This window comes from Mustela nigripes, chromosome 7, assembly GCF_022355385.1.
Source record: "Mustela nigripes isolate SB6536 chromosome 7, MUSNIG.SB6536, whole genome shotgun sequence".
NCBI classification, from domain to species: Eukaryota; Metazoa; Chordata; class Mammalia; order Carnivora; family Mustelidae; genus Mustela; species Mustela nigripes.
Genome location: NC_081563.1, coordinates 104960616 through 104980427, shown reverse-complemented (window position 1 = coordinate 104980427; position 19812 = coordinate 104960616). Strand labels below are relative to the sequence as shown.

At 38.9% G+C, this 19812-nt stretch overlaps 2 protein-coding genes across 2 annotated transcripts; both read right to left on the bottom strand.

The window, feature by feature from the left end:
* Positions 1-178: 178 nt before the first annotated feature.
* Positions 179-357, bottom strand: LOC132021729 (uncharacterized). The gene has a single exon (XM_059406541.1). The coding sequence runs from the start codon at positions 355-357 to the stop codon at positions 205-207; it is 153 nt and encodes a 50-aa protein (XP_059262524.1). The 3' UTR covers positions 179-204.
* A 6155-nt stretch (positions 358-6512) lies between these two features.
* LOC132021728 (uncharacterized) lies at positions 6513-18810 on the bottom strand. Its single transcript, XM_059406540.1, has 3 exons — positions 18689-18810; positions 11005-11089; positions 6513-6743 (listed from the first exon to the last, which is right to left on the bottom strand). The coding sequence occupies exon 3, from the start codon at positions 6720-6722 to the stop codon at positions 6531-6533; it is 192 nt and encodes a 63-aa protein (XP_059262523.1). The 5' UTR covers positions 6723-6743; positions 11005-11089; positions 18689-18810; the 3' UTR covers positions 6513-6530.
* Positions 18811-19812: the final 1002 nt, after the last annotated feature.

The window sequence follows — 19812 nt, the reverse complement described above, 5'->3', positions numbered from 1 at the left end:
TTATTTTGTTAACCATATTTTTCTATTTATTGCATTGTCATGGGTCTTGACACTTAGAAAAAAAAAATTATTCTTCAGGAATGAAAGTCTTGAATATGCAGCACTGTGGCTATAAGATTAATTAGCTCCTGGTTTATGAAGCTAATTAGCATGTAATGATTTAATGACATATTAGTAATTTAGTTCCAAATATTTATTTTTACTTCATTCTTTAATACTCTCTTGTTTGCCTGTAGACTGAGATTTTACAGATTGCTTTGCAGCCCTCTGTATAAAGTATGTTCCAAGGTGGACGCCTATGAAAGACACTCCAGCTACGAGGAGCCAGTTCTTTCTAATCCAGCTGATGTTTTTCATCTCCTCTTTCAATGTCAAGCTCAGATTCAAAGATGCTTCTTTCTATAAGAAATAAAGGAAAAAACATTTTAGAGAAGTAAGTCCAAAACATTTAATAGAATGCAGTTTAGTATTTTGATGCTCTGCTCCCTCTTTAGAAAAAGGAATTACCAACTGGCACAAGCCTCCACAAAATGAGAAATGTAAATCCACTTAGACTAAACAGTCATTCCTTTATTCTTCAATGAATCCCTCCAAGAAAAAGTACTGATATTTGAATGATTTTGGAATGCAGAACAACATAGCTAGAAAGCTTACAGTACAGTTATTTGAATATGATATGCTTCTAGAAAATAAATGCTATATTATAAAACTCATTATAAAACACTGAGTCTTAAAAAAAAGATCCCAAATGTTTTTATTCTCTTACATCAAGATTTAATGTTTTCTTCCATAATTTTGGTTTACTTGGAAACCATAGGTCTGAACAAAAGATACACATACATCAAATCCTGCTCGTAAATAATTATGAGTTAAAAGAACTGTTAGTTTCCCTACTATAGACACACTCCGTATCGTGTATGTAGGCCATCTTTAGCTGTATAATTCTGCACAGCACACTGTCAAAACCATGTTTCCAATGTTTGGCTGATTTCAAAGTAATTTTCTATAGTTTTAGTCTGTCAATCAATGATTGTCAGTTTTAATGTCCTAAAACTGAATCCTCTCCAAGACTTTGTAAATACAAAAATCAGGGGATTATGTTATTTGACAAAGAGAAAAATAGTATCTGATTTGTAATTTGATCTCAAAAGGTCTAAATACCATAAAATGTTGTAACAAGTGCTCTTGTACTAACTTTCTTAACATGGTTTTAAATAAATAGTGTGCCTTGAGGCACAAAGTCCTGACATGTTAATAATGTGTGGAAAAAATTTAAAAAACTCAGGTCATGGATCTTATTTGTTGAGTTTAGGTGCTTTAAAGGTAAAAGTTCAGCCAATAATTATTTTCAGGAATATGATAATTATGCTAATTCCTTCAACAGTATTTAGCATAAATAAAACTAAGTGACCACCAGACTACAGTATGACCTGAAGTAGACTATGGCATAGTGTGATACAGACCAAAAAGGTGATGGAAGATATGCAAAGAACAGGTGAAGAGAGGGAAGGAGTGTTATTAGAAATGTTATTTTGGTTACCACTACTCTCTAGTTAAAGGACTATAACCATGGCAACTGGGACCAAATAAAGAGAAAGCAATGATGGCTAGTTTTCTCTCTGCAATAAATCTTTTATAAGACGAGGAAAATAACCCTTCATCTTATGCCAGGAACAGCTAGGTAATTAAATATTATTTCAGTGGTTATTTATATTCAGCAAAATCTGAGATATATTTAAATGAAACCTTAAGTGCAGTGACTTCCATACTTATTTTACATGTTTAACACACACCCACACAAGCCACAAATCGTAATAGAAATTGTGATCAAGAAAATTATTTCTCCAGTTTAAAAAAAAAGTCTTTTTAATATGTAACAGTGACATGCAACTTTTCAAAAATGGAATGTTAAGCTGGCACCTCTAACAGTCTGTGGTAGTGAGACCAGTAACCACATCTTTTGGCTAATCTCTCTATAAAATGAGAAAGGAAGCAATCATCGAAAGTGCTGGTGACTCCCAAATCCTTTTTAGGATGTCAAAACTTGCTGACTTATGGGTCTAAATCCAGACAAAACAAGGTACAAATGAAAGAAAAGAAATAAACCAAACACTGGGCTGGCTTATAAATATGTTTGGAAGTGTCAGTTTAGACCTATTAAGACTCTTTTTCCTAACACTGTGACCCAGAGTTCCAAAGGCTACCATCACATGAACGACTCTGACTTCTGGATACAAAGGTCTGGCAGATGGGCCTTTGCAGGCATGCTTAACTTAATTAAAATAATAGTAAAACTTACATGACTGTATTCTAAATTTAGATACTCACTGTAAGTTATGAGTTAAAGAAATATGAACAGCTAAAATTTCTCTTAACAGGAACCAGGTTTCCTTGGAGAAATGGCTGATTCTATGTCTGAGGCAAGAAATACACAAGATGAACTGAGGAGTTTTTGGCCATAAAATATACTTGGGTCATATCAAAGACCACAGGAAAAAAACAGAAACAGGAGTCAACTTGGAGGGCATCCAAGATGGTACAATTTGAGTCTTGAAAATACTGATAGTAATACCTTGAGATAATTCAAATAATTTGCAGACTCATGAATTCATATTGTCATTAAACCCCAAAACCCTCATTGCTGTTAGGTCACTAACTCACTTTTATAAAAACTGGGAGAAAATAAAGCAGTTATCTTGCTTTTCCTGATAAATGCACTTTGAGGGATAAATGAATAGCTGATGAGGGGAGTTGTTCTAGCTCATAAGTGGAGAAGGAATGGTGCAATTTGAACAGCATCATTTTGCAACCTCTAAGGAAAGGATGGATTGGACCTTTATGGTGGTAGGCAAATTAGAGCCCATCTTGCCACATTAGGGCCACATCTTGCCCACTGCCTATTTTTTTTCTTTAAATATTTTATTTTTATCTGACGGAAAGATCACAAGTAGGCAGAGAGGCAGGCATAGAGAGAGGGGGGAAGCAGTCTCCCCACTTAGCAGAGAGCCCGACACAGGGTTCAATCCTAGGACCATGAGATCATGACCTGAGCCAAAGGTAGAGGCTTAACTCAACTGAACCACCCGGGCACCCCGGCCACTGCCTACTTTTGTAAATGAAGTCTTATTGGCTCATACTTTTGTATTATATATGAATGCTTTTGTGTTACAACAGAAAGCTGAGTAGTTGAAATAGAGGCTCTATGATCTCCAAAGTGTAAAATATTTACTATCTGGTCATACATAGAAAAAAGTTTTCCAATGACTAGATTAAAACAATGATCTTAAATAATTTCTTTAGAGAGGTAGGAGGGCCAAAGGGAGAGAGAGAGTCCCAAGCAGGTTCCATGCCCATCACAGAGCTTGTCACACTGCTCAATCCCACGACTCCGAGATCATGACCTGAGCCAAAATCAAGTCAGACACTTAACTGACTGAGCCACTCAGGCGCCGGATCATAAATAAATTCTGTAATAGATTTTATAATGGTGAGATCAGACTGATAATGCACTTCAATCTTAGCAACACTGAAAGTGGATCAGACATTAAATGTGAAACAATGTGATTCACTAGGATGTATACCATAGCACATTCGTGAAGTATTCTTTTTCAAGAGGAAAAAAATAAAGTAAATCAAAGCAGATTTTCTGATCTAACTACCAGATGACAGGAGATATGGGAGAGTGAGAAACTTGTTCAGTGACAAAATGAGGACTCAACCAACCAAATTCAGAATGTGGGACATTCAAAAAGAAGAAATGTAGTAGTTATATAGTGGTTGAAAAGAGATCAATCTTTAAAATGCAATGTGTGGACCTTGTTTGGATCCCAGTTCCAACAAAGCACTTGTAAAGATTTTTCTAAAGACAAATTTGGAAATATGAACATGGCTCTGGGTATCCAATGGTAGTAAGAAGTTACCATTAGTTTTTTTCAGTGTGATAATGCATTTGTGGCTGTGTGTGTATTTATCTTTAATGTTAAAGATACACACTGAAGCCTGGGATTTGCTTTAAGATATTGCAATAATCAAAGGATAGGAAGGATACATAAAAGAAGATGGGTAAAATGTTAAGTGTTAAAGCTGGGTGATGGATACTGGAGAGTTGAATATACTATCCTCACTTTATTTTGGAGTATGTTTGCAATTTTCCATAATAAAAAGTGAAAACTATGGAGTGGTTCAGTTAATTAAGCATCTGACTTGATTTCAGCTCAGGTCACGTCTTGGCGTCCTGGGGTTGAGCCCCATGTCGGGCTACACGGTCAGCAGGGAGTCTGCTTGCCTCCCTCTTCCCATGCTTGTACCCTCTTTCTTTCTAAAACAAATAAATAAAGCTTTAAAAAAAAGTAAAAATTGAAAAATATTAAAGGACAAAAAAATAGTACATTCTTTTGGTAGAATCGTGTTTAACTCACTCTAAATCTGGTTGTAACATTTGCTCACCCCAAAGTTGTTCTAATATCTATTTCTGCTTGCTTGACTGGCAGTGTTGGTCACTCTAAGACTTCTAAATACTGCAGCACTGACATCTAAAATCTCTATTTTTACCTTAAAGTTTTAGAAAGATGCTTTCTCTTCTCTACTTTTCCTCTAAGAATACCTCAATAATATTCCTTGTATTTCTTTTCACAGAAGGAGAAACTACTTTCTCCGCCCCCCCTCAAAGTTTGGCTATAGCAAGGCTTCAAACTCTTATGAGAAGAATTAAAGGGAAAAAAATGATGTCATAAGTAATATGCATACTATATATATATGTATAAATATATATCACACTATAAATGTATTCTCTCTCCTCTCTACATACACATGCTCTCTAATGATATCATTACAGTTAGAAAAGCTCATGGATAAAAATTAAGCATCTAATAAACTCTAACTCCCTGCTCATGTGCACTAAGACTCCCTTTATAAACAAAATCTTACATAGAATGTTTTAAGGTTACTCTTTTAAGTTATTGAGCTCCTGATATTTTACTGTCTGGGTTTTTATTATTAAATGATTGTCTAATACTCTGAGCCATGCTCTTCCCTTTCTCTTTAAGAGCATTTAAAAATAAAATCTTGATTTAAAATAATATAATCAGAAATTATATCATATTTTATAAGTCAAAATCATAGACCTCTTAAGAATGAGGAAAATCTTACTGAGGTCTTCCTTCTGTAAGAAGCAGACCCTAAAATGACCTACCTTATGCCAAAGTTTGAAGCACATTATTACTCAACATAAGGTCAAAATGATATATTAAGATAGAAAATGCTCCACAATTATAGGGCCACAGTTCTCTATCTGGGGGCAGATGAGTTTCATAATTCAGAACTTCTGGGATTTTAGAAAAATAATATAGTGTCTAGCACCCATAATCAAAATACACTGTTTAATACCCATAACAAATATAAATATAACACTCATAATTAAACTCAACAGTATTTCTGCAGTGAAACTAAATATCCATATTGAGTGGAAAAAAGACTGCAAACCTCCTTGTGTGTTAAGGTCAAGTTTTGCTACCAAAGGAGTTATGACAAAACCATTTGGATTTTGGAAATTTCTGGATTTTGGAATTGTAATTAAGGGATTATAATCCTCAATAATGTAACTATATTCTCTTATTTCAGTGACTCTCAAAAGTAAATTATTTTGAAGGTAAAATGTTAGATACTAGGGGTGCCTGGGTGGCTCAGTCGATTATGTCTGCCTTCGGCTCAGGTCATGATTTCAGGGACTGGGCCAGGTGTGGGGCTCCCTGCTCAGTGGAGAGTCTGCTGGAGGCTTCTCTATCTCCGCCTCCCCCTGCTCGTGCTCACTGTCTCTCTCTCTCAAATAAGAAAGTAAAAAAAAAAAAAAAAAAAAAAAAAAAAAGATTAAAAAAATAGATACTAAATAGATATAGTTAGTTTTATTTGCCTTGGAAGAAACAGAACAGTAATAACAAAGGAGAGAACTTCTGCAAGTTACAGATTTGTATGCTCTGGGATGGATTTGTGGCAAGTAGACAACTGCTCTTTTGGACACACTCATGATCCTGGTGACACTGCTAGTGAAAAGGACAGGGCAAGTAATCGACTGACTGTCCTCCTTTCATCCAAACGACTCTGTGAGGCAACTGTCAAGGTCTGTATGGAACAAACTTCTAGAAGAAACTGCAGAATAATATTGTGTCAGTGAGTCATCATAAAAACAACAGGTAATTTACCACTTAAGCTTTCTCTTTTCAGAGCTCTAATTTTTAATGTTTTTAATTTTTTTTTAAAAGATTTCGCTTGTTTGTCAGAGAGAGAAAGAAAGCGTGAGCAAAAGTGGAGGGAGCATCAGGGAGAGGGAGAAGCAGGCTCCGGGCTGTGCAGGGAGCCCAATGTGGGACTCAATCACAGGACCCTGGAATCATGACCTGCGCCAAAGGCAGACACGTTAACTGACTGAGCCACCCAAGCGCCTCTGTACTTTTTAAAGACTGTATTTCCCATTGTTGGAACATGCCATTTGGTTGACCAGATTAAACTGAGCTTACCTGAAGATTCCAAGCCTGCTATTTCCCTTCGGTGTGATTCTTCTTAGGATATTCGAATGCTGGACTATCCGGCGCAGACACGTTGTCCTTGTTGGGCATTTGGAAAACAGGGCTGCTCTTGATTCTATGCCATCCCAAATGTATGAATCCAACTAAGGGTATCATAACAATCAGAACTTTATAGTTGCTCCAAAAGTTCTGAAAGCTCATAGTACTTTAGCTTCAGTGCACCTAGGAAAAGGCCAATAGGCAAAGAAGGTAAGAACAAAAAACAGCTCCCTCAAGTTACATCTGTGAACTGTCACAAGTAGAATATTGCACTCTAATGAAAGTTGACTATTAAACATTTTGGGGTACAATATAGTGTAATATTAATTAACAAAAAAGGATATGTTATAGGCTCAAAGGGATAGTGGGAAGTTCAGCCTTGAGAAACTTATAAAGCAATACAAACTTTTAGTTGAAAATAGTTAAAGGAGCCAAATCACTAGCTAGAAAAGCTATATAAGTCTTTGGAAATCCTCAGGCATAGATGTCATTTTCTTTATATAATTAATTATACATTCTCTGAGCCACAGTAAAATTAGACTTAAAAAATACATTTAGTCAGAATTTTAACAGAAGAATCAAATGGTAATCCTTAAGTATGCACTAAGAATTTAGATTTTGTATTCCGACACATGTAAGTGATGGTATTTCAACTGAGATTGGGACAGTCATGCATGGATTCCAACTGAATACTGGAATGGACTCTGGGTTAGGAGGAATTAATACCATTTCAATTTATGTCCTGAAGCACAGGATTTTAGTGTTTACCTTTACTACTAATAACTCTACCCTACAGGGTTTACTCTTTACCCAGTTTACACAGAGAAATTGGGGGTAGTAACCTGCCAGTACTTTCAAAGGTAGGTTGTATTTAGAAAGATTCCTTGGGGCACCTGAGTGGCTCAGTGGGTTGAGGCCTCTGCCTTCGGCTCGGGTCGTGATCCCAGAGTCCTGGGATAGAGCCCCACATTGGGCTCTCTGCTTGGCGGGGAGCCTGCTTCCTCCTCTCTCTCTCTCTGCCTACTTGTGATCTCTGTCAAATGAATAAATGGAATCTTAAAAAAAAAAAAAGATTCCTGTCCTTGGTCTTTGGTTTGGAAAGCATGATGGTCTGGTTTTGATGATCTGTTGGGTTTGGGAACTCGAGTCTAGACAACCTCTAAAGACTAATTATACTTTTTAATTTAAGGGATGCTCATTAGGCTTTAGTGATTAGCTTATAGACTTGTGATGCTATGAATGTGCTCATTTTTAAAGTTCCTTTCTGAGCACAGAAAGACAGTACAAACTGTTCCATCATCTATGGAATATACTAAGAATTAGGTTCAATTGCATATATATGAGTTTCAATATCATGTAATCATTTACGTTACAATAACTGTATGACTGTCACTAGAACACTGTCTAAACAGAATTTACTTATTCTTTCCCCTTTAAGTCAAGATTAAAATATACTGCTAATGAGTTAAACACCTTAACTATCTCAGTGTTCTACATATATTAAAAATAAATGGGGGCACATGGGTGGTTCAGTTGGTTCAGCATCCGACTCTTGATTTCGACTCAGGTTATCATCTCAGGGTCATGAGATTGAACACTGTATGGGGCTCCCTGCTCAGTGGGGAGTCTGCTTGGGATTCTCTTTCTCCCTCCCTGTGCCCCACCACCTGCTCTCAAACATGCTCTTTAAATAAACAAATCTTCAAAAAAAACAAAAGAAAACAAAATTTAGAGTCATTTCTTTGTACATATATCGTTTCTAGCAATAGAAATCATTTAACCCAGTGTCCAAATTCACATTTTATAAGGACTTTGTTGTAAAACTTACACTATTAGATGGAAAAAAACCAATGGTCTACTTTGTAACAAAGTATTTTATGCCTTTTTCCTGTGTGGGGTTTTTTTTTTTTTTTTTTTAAGAATTTATTTGTCAGAGGGCACATAAACAGAGGGAGTGGCAGAGGGAGAAGCAGACTCCCTGCTGAGGAGGGAGGCCGGTATGGGACTCAATCCCAGGAGCCTGGGGTCATGACCTGAGCCAAAGGCAGCCGCTTAAGCAACTGAGCCACCCAGGTGTCCTGCCTCTTTCTGGTTCTAGAATTAATTAATTAATTAATTAATTAAAAAGATTTTATTTATTTGACAGACAGAGATCACAAGTAGGCAGAGAGGCAGGCAGAGAGAGAGGAAGGGAAGCAGGTTCCCTGCTGAGCAGAGAGCCCGATGTGAGGCTCGATCCCAGGACCCTGGGATCATGACCTGAGCTGAAGACAGAGGCTTTAACCCACTGAGCCACCCAGGTGCCCCCTCTTTCTGGTTCTAAAGTCCTCTTGTATCCTATGTACTTTTTGCAACCTTTAGGGACCATACCTCTTTAGGACCATACCATACCTCTTTTCTCCAAAGATAGAACATACTTATATATGTTATATTAACTGTATCATTAAATTTCATTTTGAAGCCCACTATACAAAATGCTTTTGAGATTTGAGGATACAGTAAAACCCTGGGTGATTTGGAAGTAATGAGGGAAGAACTATAGTAAGGATTATTTCACAGAGACAGAAGGACAGAGGCTGTACCAGTTAACTGGCTTGTGTTGACTGATGTGATGTTTTGTCCACAAAATATCTTCAATTAAAGGTTTCAAAGATACTGTCATTCATATTTGGTCTTATCAATACTTAAGGTGACTCCAACACCTCTGACACTCTAAACATGAAGTTATCAAGTCATATTACATCTTTTTAAAAGATTTTATTTATTTATTTGACAGAGAGAATCAGTGAGAGAGGGAACACAGCAGGGGGAGTTGGAGAGGGGGAAGTAGGCTTCCCCCTGATCAGGAAGCTTGATGTGAGGCTAGATCCCAAGATCCTGGGATCACATACTGAGCTGAAGGCAAGACGCTGCTTAATGACTGAGCCATTCCGGCACCCCAAGTCACATTACTTTTAATGGATGGCATCTCTTCTTTTCACAGTTTACTCCTCCATGATCGCTAACCTAATTCTGTATTTGTCAGCTTTTCCCTCAATTACAAAACTTTTAGGGAAACAGCTTATAGAAAAGAGAGTTAGCATCAAGTTAGCTGACTCTTTGGGTCGTCTAAGAGTTAAGGACAAGAGAGGCATTCCATTTTATTTACATTGTGTTTAACAGCCTATTACTTGTTTCCATTAGGATGACTTAAGGAGCTATACATCTTTTTCTACATTTGGGCTTGGTTAAATATGAGAATTACCTGTTTTGGTTGAAAACTCATTATTGGCCATTATTACTGAGGCCCCGTAACAGACTTTCTGGTTAGTAAATGATGTAGACTGATCTAATGATTAATTGCTTTAATGTTTACGCAACACGTACACATCCCCATTTCCTCAAATTCTCTATGTCTCATATATTGATTTGGCTAATGGGAGTGGGAGGTAGGTAACTATTTTCCATTGATTATTCTGTTGTACTCTGAGATGCTTGGAAGATGATCAGGATCAGAATTATAAAGCTTTTTACTTTGAAAAAGACTTCTAGAGTTTTCACATTTAATCCACATAAAAACACTACCACATTATATGTATAATAGCCCATCTCCATCAAGCCAGATGGAACTAGCAATCTTTTAAAATGGTACAGTAACTTTAATCTCTTTGATTTAATAGTTTTCTAGCACATCACATGTATCCGATTATTACTGAACAACCAACTTCCCAGAACAAGACACATTAGACTTTACTAAATAAGGCTCATTATTAGTTTTAAGAAAAAGGCAGCATAGCTTTGAAATTTAACATTCCATGTAGTAGTGAGGTTATGTGTTCCTTATTTTGTTCATATCTTCTTATGGATCTTTAAAATACAACCAAACATATTTTGGGGATACAATTTTAACACCTTTTCTCAATTCTTCTGTGGGACTTTTTTTTTTTTTCAAAATGAAAATCATCATCCTGCTATTTCTAATATAATATAAGTTTGCTTTTTAAAGTTAGAAAATATAGAATAAGGATAAGAATGCTAAAAATGTCTGGCATCTTTTTGGTTTTGAGAAAAATGTGAAAATTTACTTGCTGTTTTATAATTTTTTCTTCCCCCAAGAATAGAAATCTTCATTATCATTTTTAATAGCTGCGTAGCTTTTTATTATATGGAGATAAGCTGATTTGGATGGCTCTCTGATAGAAATTTGAGATTTGTTTCAACGTTAATTTTATTGCTAAATATGCTATGGCTACAAATATTCTTGTAAATATTCCAGAGTCCTTGCTTACAGTCTCTAAATGCTGCTTCTCAGGATAATATAAAGAATTACCACATTTCTTCATTAACTCATTTTCCAAATGAATTACAAGTTGTTTTTAAAACCTTGACTTTTACAAAGGTTCGTGGTGCTGAACATAAGGGATACTGAAATTCAATTTGGGAAATTAAGCTAAATACAACTTACCTTGAGATGGTCCTTCCCTCAAAACACTTGGCAAGTCATTCCAAATGAGATGGGAACTATTTACTGACACCAGAGATTCCTGAGTCTGAAACAAAACAAGAATGCACTCAGAATGATCAGGTTTGATGAGCAGTAACAGGTTGATCCCTAAAAATAAATTAGTCTTTGTTATTTATTCACTGAGCTTTTCAAGTGTGCTTGGAGTAAAGCAGCAACAGAAACAAGAACATAATGGTTTTTCCTCGTCCTTTACCCCTTTGGTACCTGCAACTGCCTTTTTCTTATCTTCTCTGAATCTTCTTTAAATGCACTCCTAAAGAAACAAAGAAGGTATGGAACTCTTGGAAAGATGAGAGAAAGGAAGAGTTACAAAATTACTAAGTTTAGGTCAAGTAAAACAGCGTTTATAGTTTTATTCATTGAAGTGCCTTCTGTTAAGTTTAAAACCTGTTTAGAGACAAACTATTTATTTTTTTAAGATTTTATTTGTCAGAGTGCATGAGCAGGGGGAGCAGCAGTCAGAGAGAGAAGCAGGTTCCCTGCTGAGCAAGGAGCTCAATGTGGGACCCAATCCCAGGTCGCTGGGATCAGGACTTGAGCCAAAGGCAGAGGCTCAGCCAATTGAGCTATCCAGGCATCCCATTTAGAGACAATCTTAACACAGATTTAGCTTTCATATACTCCTTTCAAAAATACGTACCCTGCATTATTCGAAAGGCTTCACATTTTTTATCTTTTTGTTTTCATAGCAGTTTTATGAGGCCACTTTATAAATGACGAAACAATGATTGATTCCAAGATTATTGTCAGTTAACTGGCATTCAGCTTGGATTTTGGAGTCCTTAAAGTCTTGGCTGGTATTCTTTTAGGCTATTTTCCAGAGTCAAGAATTAGTGACCCAGCTTTGGCAGTAGAGTTAATCAGAATTTCCAGTGCATGATAATGGATAAGAACATTCTGAGTACATTGTGCACACTTTTAAGAGTCACTGAGGTCACCTATCCTAATGTATTAAGCCTGGCATGTTCTTCTGATTCTCATGTCAGGTATGTAAGAGGTTAACAGTGGTCTTGTGTCAACTTGTCCAAAATTAGTCTGTATCCTCCACATACACATCTGTGACCTACTAATAGTTGAGATTAGCTGCACTAATTTTAGTTCAGTTTCTTCAGCTTAGTTCCATATACAGAATGAATAATAAGAGTTAATGAACAGAATGGGGAGAAGCTTGCTGTATTTCCACCTTAATAAAATAACTGTAATCTCCCGAGTGCACATAAATATCAAGGCTAAGAAAGGAAAACACTGAGATATATTACTTCACAGCACAAATATTGTTTAAAGTCAAGGTATTACTGTGTCTGAAGTAGCAACTTTCCCTCCCCCTATTTTGTATTACAGAAATTATTATCTCTTCAGTTTCTACCACTGAGACCTCTCACAGGTTTGCTGCGGCTTGTTATATTGCAAGCTAAGTGAAGGTTTCTAGGTGACAGGACTGGTCTGTAAGGCAAAGGACAGAAAGACAGGTAGGCTTCCTACAAAATCCTAAACAGCCTAGCTCTAGCTATCAGTTTATTCTGCCCATGTAGGATCATGTCAATTAAAATCATCAAGTTTTGTTATTGGCCATTATTAAATTAAGCCTACAACAACCTGGATGCAGGAAATATTCTAGAAAAGGTTATCATTTTGCCTACTGGGCTTGCAAGGCGCCATCTGCTGGTCTTTTGGACATAGTGTAAGGTAGATTCTTTTCAGGTTTCCATTATTGCTCTGCTCAAAGTATTTGAAAAATATTAATTTTTAAAAACTTCCCTGAATATAATTTAAATGTGAAGAGGACATTAGACAGAATATTACACAATCAATTATCCCAGATCTTGTGACTGTGACTGTGATGAAGTTTACCGGATCTATATAATGCCTTTTCTTTTATGACAATGTTGGCTTAGATGCTTGAGAATTCTTCATTTCTGAACTCCAATCTCTGACGCTAAAAATATCCGAAGTTTTTAATATGGCAGTTCAAATGCTGGCACTTTTTGTGTACACATTAGAAGGTCTGTGTACGGTCTCCATGCTTATTCAACTGATTGGCATACTAGAGAGATCACCAGTTTCCTTTTTTCCCATCTTCTATCTTTATCACCTAAAATAACACAGTTTTGCTGAATTTTCATCTTGTAAAAACACACATAATCAAATACATTACTGTTGGGCTGTTGAACTGAATGGATCATACCTGAGTTCTAAAGTTTCCATTTGGCAAAATCCTACCACATTTCCCTCCCCACTGCCTCAAGGTCAGCTTGACCTATACCCATAGCTATAATGCTGACAGCACAGCTGGTCAGGAGTAGTCAAGAACACATGAAGGTCAACATAGTTATGTATAAGTAGTTTATAGTCTCTGCTACCTCCCCCATTTCTGTGAACTCAACGTCTTTATGAGTAAGTAATATACTGAAAGCATCACTGATTGTATATGGGCGCTTTACTAAATGTCGGCAGTCCAAAATGTGAACAGTGAATGAGTGATTAGGGACTAATGAGGATGAGAAAATTAGCTTACTGCAGGCTGTGAATAACCAGAAAGGTTGTAGTGTTGTTTATTGAGTTTATACTTAAATTAAGTATATTTAGATGCATTCTCTTTTAAGTACACTTAATTAAGTATAAACTCTATAAAACAACACTACAACCTTTCCATTCCTTGTTTTTACACCTGGCTGCCATTTGATGCTGAGGTTGGTGGGGGAAAGGGAGTGGGTATCATGCTGAAAGCCAGCTTGTTTCATATTAAATGTGCAGTTAATTGGCCCCTTGGTGCTAGAGCAGTGACTATGTACCCCTAATTAGCTCTGAATCCCTAAAAACGTGATTTCTATCTTCATCACTTTTCAAGAGCTCTGTTTTACTCTTCACCTCTGTTTCTGCAACTAAGCTAATGGCCAGAAGAAACGGTGGCTATCAGGCATTAGCACCCTTGACTTCCCGTCTCACATGTAAAAACCCGTCAATCTCAGTTCTCATCTTAGCCTCATTCCCTGCTGTCTCTGCAGGGTTCTAACTCCATTATCCCTCTCTTACATTTCCCACCTCCCACTATTTATAATGGGTCTTCTTCCTCCTCCGCAAAACCTGACCATTTTCCCCTACTGAAAAGCACCAAAACAAGTTTCCTAAAGCAACTGCCCTTTCCCTGTCTCCCTTCCAGCTGCTACACTTTTCCCAGCCACTGCCCTTTCAAAAAACAAATCTTTTCCTAGAGTCACTTCCCACCTCCATTTTCAAACTCAGCTAATCTGCTTTTGTTCTGCCTTCTGTGGCAACTGCTCTGACTGTGACGATCACCAATCTCTCCCTTTACTTGATCTCTGAAGCATTCTGATGTGTTCCTGAAACTCCCTTAAGTACTTGAGACTCTGGTTTGTTCCTTGTCAGTCTCCTTTAATGGTCCCTCGGTTTCCATCCACCTCTTCACCCTTATCAAAGATCTGTCCTTGGTCGGTGGCTTCCCGTGCTCCATCCCTGGGTGGTCTCATTCACATCCAAAGCTTCTGTTACAGTACATCCCTTCAGGATGGTTCTATCTTCAAACCATGTGTCCAACTGCTATGGTTCACCTCTATCTGTACCCACAGTCTGAACTCATTTCGTATACATATGAATCCTCTTTCATTCCCAAACTGCTGTTCTACCTCTATTTATTTATTTATTATTTATAGTTTCAGTTAAAAAAAAAAAAAAAACCTACTAAGCCTTTCAATTCCTTAGTCTGAATATAGTGGTTTCTGCCCTTTTCTTTGTATTCCTCTTCAAATCAGTCCCCCAGCCCTGCCATTTGACATGATAATTTCACATAACCTCTCCCCACAGTCACGGTCCAGATCCTTATCACTTCAGATGACGTCCTTGCTTATAATCCGAGGGGCTCTCGAAGTGTGGTCCCCTCACCAGTAGCCCTAGCATCATCAACGAATGAGAAATACAAATTCTCGGGTTGCCTCTGACCTACCAAATCAGAAACTCTAAGGTGGGGTCCAGTAATCTGTGTTTTCTAAGTTAAAGTTTGAGAACCACTGCTCTAGTTTGCTCTGCATTAAATATACTCCACCCACTTAACAGCCATCTTGCAAAACCAAATCTGGTTTGGTTTATGCTTTGCTTAAAAGCTGTTCGTTATATATTTATAATATATATATATATATAATAAATGTATATATATTTTAAAGATTGTATTTATTTATTTGACAGACAGAGATCACAAGTAGGCACAGAGGCAGGCAGAGACAGAGAGAGGGGGAAGCAGGCTCCCTGCTAAGCAGAGCCCAATGCAGGGCTTGATCCCAGGACCTTGGGATCATGACATGGGCTGAAGGCAGAGGCTTTAACCCATTGAGCCACCCAGGTGCCCCCATTCGTGATATTTTTATTAGAGGAAGAAATCTAAAATTTCTTTATATAGCACAAGAGGCCCACCAGAATCTAGTTCCTGGTTAGTAGTTTTCAAAAGGTAAAGCAGAGCCAGTCATTTTAGTAAGAATGCACTGTTGTGTGGTGTTATGAAGGGGATGATGAACTGTGGAATCCTACTGCCTGAGCTTTCAATCTCAACCTCAGCACCTCACAACTAGCTGTGACTTTGGATGAGTCTCTTAACCTCGCTGTCACTCAGTTTTATCATCTGTAAAATGAGCGTAATAATGACTTCATATCACGGGGTTGCTGTGAAGTTAGCACAATACCTGGCACTTAGTCTGGACTCAGTGATTATTAGCTATTACTCTTGTTTTGGTTATTTCAAAAGGAATAGAGCCAGCCTAACATATAGCAAGAACAGGAGAGGACTGGAATGAATAAAGGAGGCCTGCTTCCCTGGGCAGTTTGTTAGTCTCGATGTGAGTAAAAATACCCCGATTCTCATGTAAGAGCTTCTGAGATCTCGGGGGTTATTTTTTTTTAAAGATTTTATTTATTTGATAGAGATCACAAGTAGGGAGAGAGGCAGGTGGAGAGAGAGGGGGAAGCAGGCTCCCTGCTCAGCAGAGAGCCCCATGTGGGACTGGATCCCAGGACGCTGGGATCATGACCGAGCTGAAGGCAGAGGTGTTAACCCACTGAGCCACTCAGGCGCCCTCGGGGGTTCTTTTGACTAGAGGGGGCTGAATCTGTAATCAGATTCCAGTTCAGGAAAGGTAAACCCCTACATTGATAGCCAGGAAAGCTAATTGTGAAGGAAACAGGGAAAACTCAGAGCAAAGCAACAAAAACAGGGTGAGTAATTTGTTTCTTTGGTAACAGTTTAATAAGAGTCCTAGTGGACTATATATTCAGAAATGTTTACTTTTTTTAAAAGATTGAAGAGAGAGGGAGAGTGAGCATGTTTGTTACTTAACAGCAAAGGCATTAAGTAATGATGGGAATCTCAACTGTATCCAAAAAAAATTGATTATAACTTTGGGCAAATCACTTCTCTGCTGCCTCAATTTAATAATCTGTAATATCAGCTATGTTATGAAGATCACTATGTATATACTTATGTATTTATTGCTTGGTACAGTGTCCAGTTTGTGGGAGGCACTCAATATATAGCAACTATTACTACTGGAAGTATATTATCTTTGTATTAATACAAATGAATAGAAACAGGCACTTCTGGAGATTCCTGTCTGACCAAAGCAATTGTGTATTATCATCTAATATTTCAACTAATATTGGGTTATAATTTATAAAACTGAGGAATATTGTAAAGACAGATCCCAAAACAGTGTTTCGGTTAAATATATATTTAGGGCTTATCAATTTTCATTCCAAATACGAGTGAGATTGATTCTATTCAAATGTTTACTTAGTCTCTGTTAGGTGCTAGCAGGACAATAGGCTGGTGGGGGTGGGCGGGCATTGTGGAACAATTAGGATGAATAAGGCATGGTTCCTGTCCTCAAAGAGAATACAAGCTTGAGAAGAGAAAGGCAAAATCCAAATAAAGCATGATTAAATGCTGTATATGAGCCAAAAAAAAAAAAACTGTAGAGATTTAAAGTCTTCACAAAGTTGACTAGTTTTTCAAAACTTCTGGACTTCTCAGTTTCTCCTCTATCTTCCTCTGTTAGTCTCCATCTATTTTTACGTACTCCATCTTTAGTTATAGCAGGAGTCAGTATGTATTAAAGCCAGTAACAGCCACCCACTGTAACAGAAGGTAGCAGCCATTTGTTTTGTTTCTCCATTATATTCTCAGTACATAACAAAAAGTGGAGCATCTTCCTCGCCCTGTCTTACACAGGGTGGCTCATTCTTGTGCTTCAACTTAGTTCAGATGTTCTACCCAGAGACTTTCTCTGAGCACCCAGTCTACAGTTTCTTCCCTCTCCCACCCCCATTATTCCCTAACACATCCCACCATTACCTTCAAAGCCCTCCTGTTCTGGGTGAATGCTGTGATGTGCCACCTTGATCCCCCTTAAGAATAAAAGGCTTATTTCCCTAGCTCTTGGGACTGCTGAGACAGCCCTCAGTTGTCAGTCTCCTTCCAGGACTGACATGGCTGAAAAGAGCAGAAGTCAGGCCTTCTTTTCAGGACAACAGGCATCCAATGACTGTCCAGGTATAAAGGTCTGGCCCTTCCCTCCAACTTGGGACACCCCTGAAGGGACAAACTAGCACCAGAGTTCCCTAGGGACTGCACTGCATTTTAACTTTTTCTATCTGCCAATTCCTCCTTTATTCCTTGGTAAGATCCAAAACGGTCCTTCCTAATAAACGTCCTGCCCTCAATTCTCCTCCTCAGAGTCCACTTTCCATGGAACCCAACCTAGGATAATCTGGAAGCACCTTGTTCATTATCAGGGTACTTGTTTCTTGTTTCTTCTTCCATCACTAGAATACAGGCCCCATGTGGTTAGGGACTAGGTCTGTCTTGGTCACTGCTGTATCCGCTAACTCAGCTCAGAAACTAAGAGAGAAGAAATATAAATATAAATTATATATATGAATATAAATATAAATTGACCAAGTTAGCGAATGAATTGAGAGCCCCTGTAACAGCTACAGTATCTGGACATGGTCCTATTCGAGAAAAAGATGAATACAGACCCAGGAGTTTTTCATCTCAAAAAGATTTTCATCCCCACAACGTCAAAAGTCCTGTGAGTCCTGCTTCTGCTTTCACACGGTGGCCACCAACCAGGCTGTACAACAGTTCTGACGTCCAGTTCCACGTCAGAGAGTGGCCCTGACCCCCCAGACTGACACGGGCGTACAGTGCCCTCTTCCTTGAAGGAGGGACCGACGCATCACAGGTTCCAGCTAGCAGGTGGCAGCGCAGGTGCAGACGGTGCTTTCACGGGGAACACCTTTTCCAGCTCCTCCACGGTGTGGCCGCGCAGACGGGAGAGGGAGGAGGGCCTGCACCTGGAACTCTACCCACACGACTGGAAAACCTCCTCGCCATCCACATTCCTTCCGTTACCAAACATGTACTGCCTATGGCTATGTTACGGGAAGGTGTCTAGTTTTCTAAGGGGCCAGCCTCCTCTTTGTCCCCGCCCCCAAATATCCTTCAGCGAAGATATCAGTGACCTTTCGGAGAGGGGCCAGGGGCACCAACAAGCCCACCTCCCCTCTCATCGGCCAGGCAGAAAACAGGTTTTTCCACCTGAGGTTCCAGCGCTCTCACCTGCCCACCAGCCGCTGAGCCTCCCTAGGCCGCCGCCACCAGCTGGCCCCAGAGGCCGAGCCACACGCAGCCGCCGCAGCCGGTCCTAGCAACTTGGCGCACCGCGCCTGGAGACAGAGCATGCGCAGTGCTGTGCTTGGCTCCGGCGCTGCCGAGAATCCGCTTTTCCGGGTTTTAGTGAGGCTCTCAGCCCGGAAAGCGTTTGCCAGAGACCGGAAAGAGCCGGGGGCGGAGCTTATTCGGCGTCAGTCTCTGCAAAGGAGTTGAAACTAAAGAATTTATATAACATCAACTGGATGTGTTAGGGTACAGTATCCGCCTTATGGCGCGCGCTTCGGAACTATTTTTGACTGAATGACAAAGTAGTTAACGGTTCCCCGCAACACACTGTCCTCCCAGATTTGACCAATCACAAGGCGCCCGATTCATTTTTTTTTTTTTTTTTAAATTTTGGCGCTATTTCCCCGCCCTCTTTTACATCTGCTTCCAAAACCAGGAGAAAAGGAATGGCTCATCATCACGTCCCTGGATCGGGTTGGAAAGTGGACATGCGCAAATGAGAGCTGGTCGCTTTCACAGAGCTTTTGCCCATAGCCGTTCCTATGGGGGTTTTTGAGGAGGTCGGGAGTCCTCCAACTCTTTCGTTTCACAAAATAGATAATTTTGGCGGTGTCTACCCATCTTGCTTCTTAGTTCCGGGACAAAACTTTTGTTTTTCTGTAGCATTCAAAAGAATTACGGAGGAAACTATGTGTATTTCTATTTTAAAGTTTACCCGGCATTATGAAAGCCACCTTTGCTTTCTGACCTTCTTTATAACCCGATTCTTGTGCTTGTAATTTTCCGGTATCAAGGTGCTCTGAGCCACAGAAACGTTAGGTTTTATTTTTCCTTTCTCTCGATCATCTCCGCCGTGTAGCACTATGGGTAACCGTGATTTGTTATAAGCCAATCATATTCACGGCGCTCCTAGTCTCTGAATAGCCGGCCTTGGGCGCCATTTTTATTTTGGGCTCTCTTTGAAAAATGGGCGGAGGCCATTATTTTTAGGGGCAGATTCCTCGCGCTCTCCTGTTCCCTCAGTGTTTCGCCGCCATCTTAAGTCCTGGTTTTGGCCTCAGCAG

What these genes read in the sequence shown, in the direction of transcription:
- LOC132021729 (XM_059406541.1), bottom strand. Translation starts at nt 357, where the DNA reads ATGAAAAACATCAGCTGGATTAGAAAGAACTGGCTCCTCGTAGCTGGA.
- LOC132021728 (XM_059406540.1), bottom strand. Translation starts at nt 6,722, where the DNA reads ATGAGCTTTCAGAACTTTTGGAGCAACTATAAAGTTCTGATTGTTATG.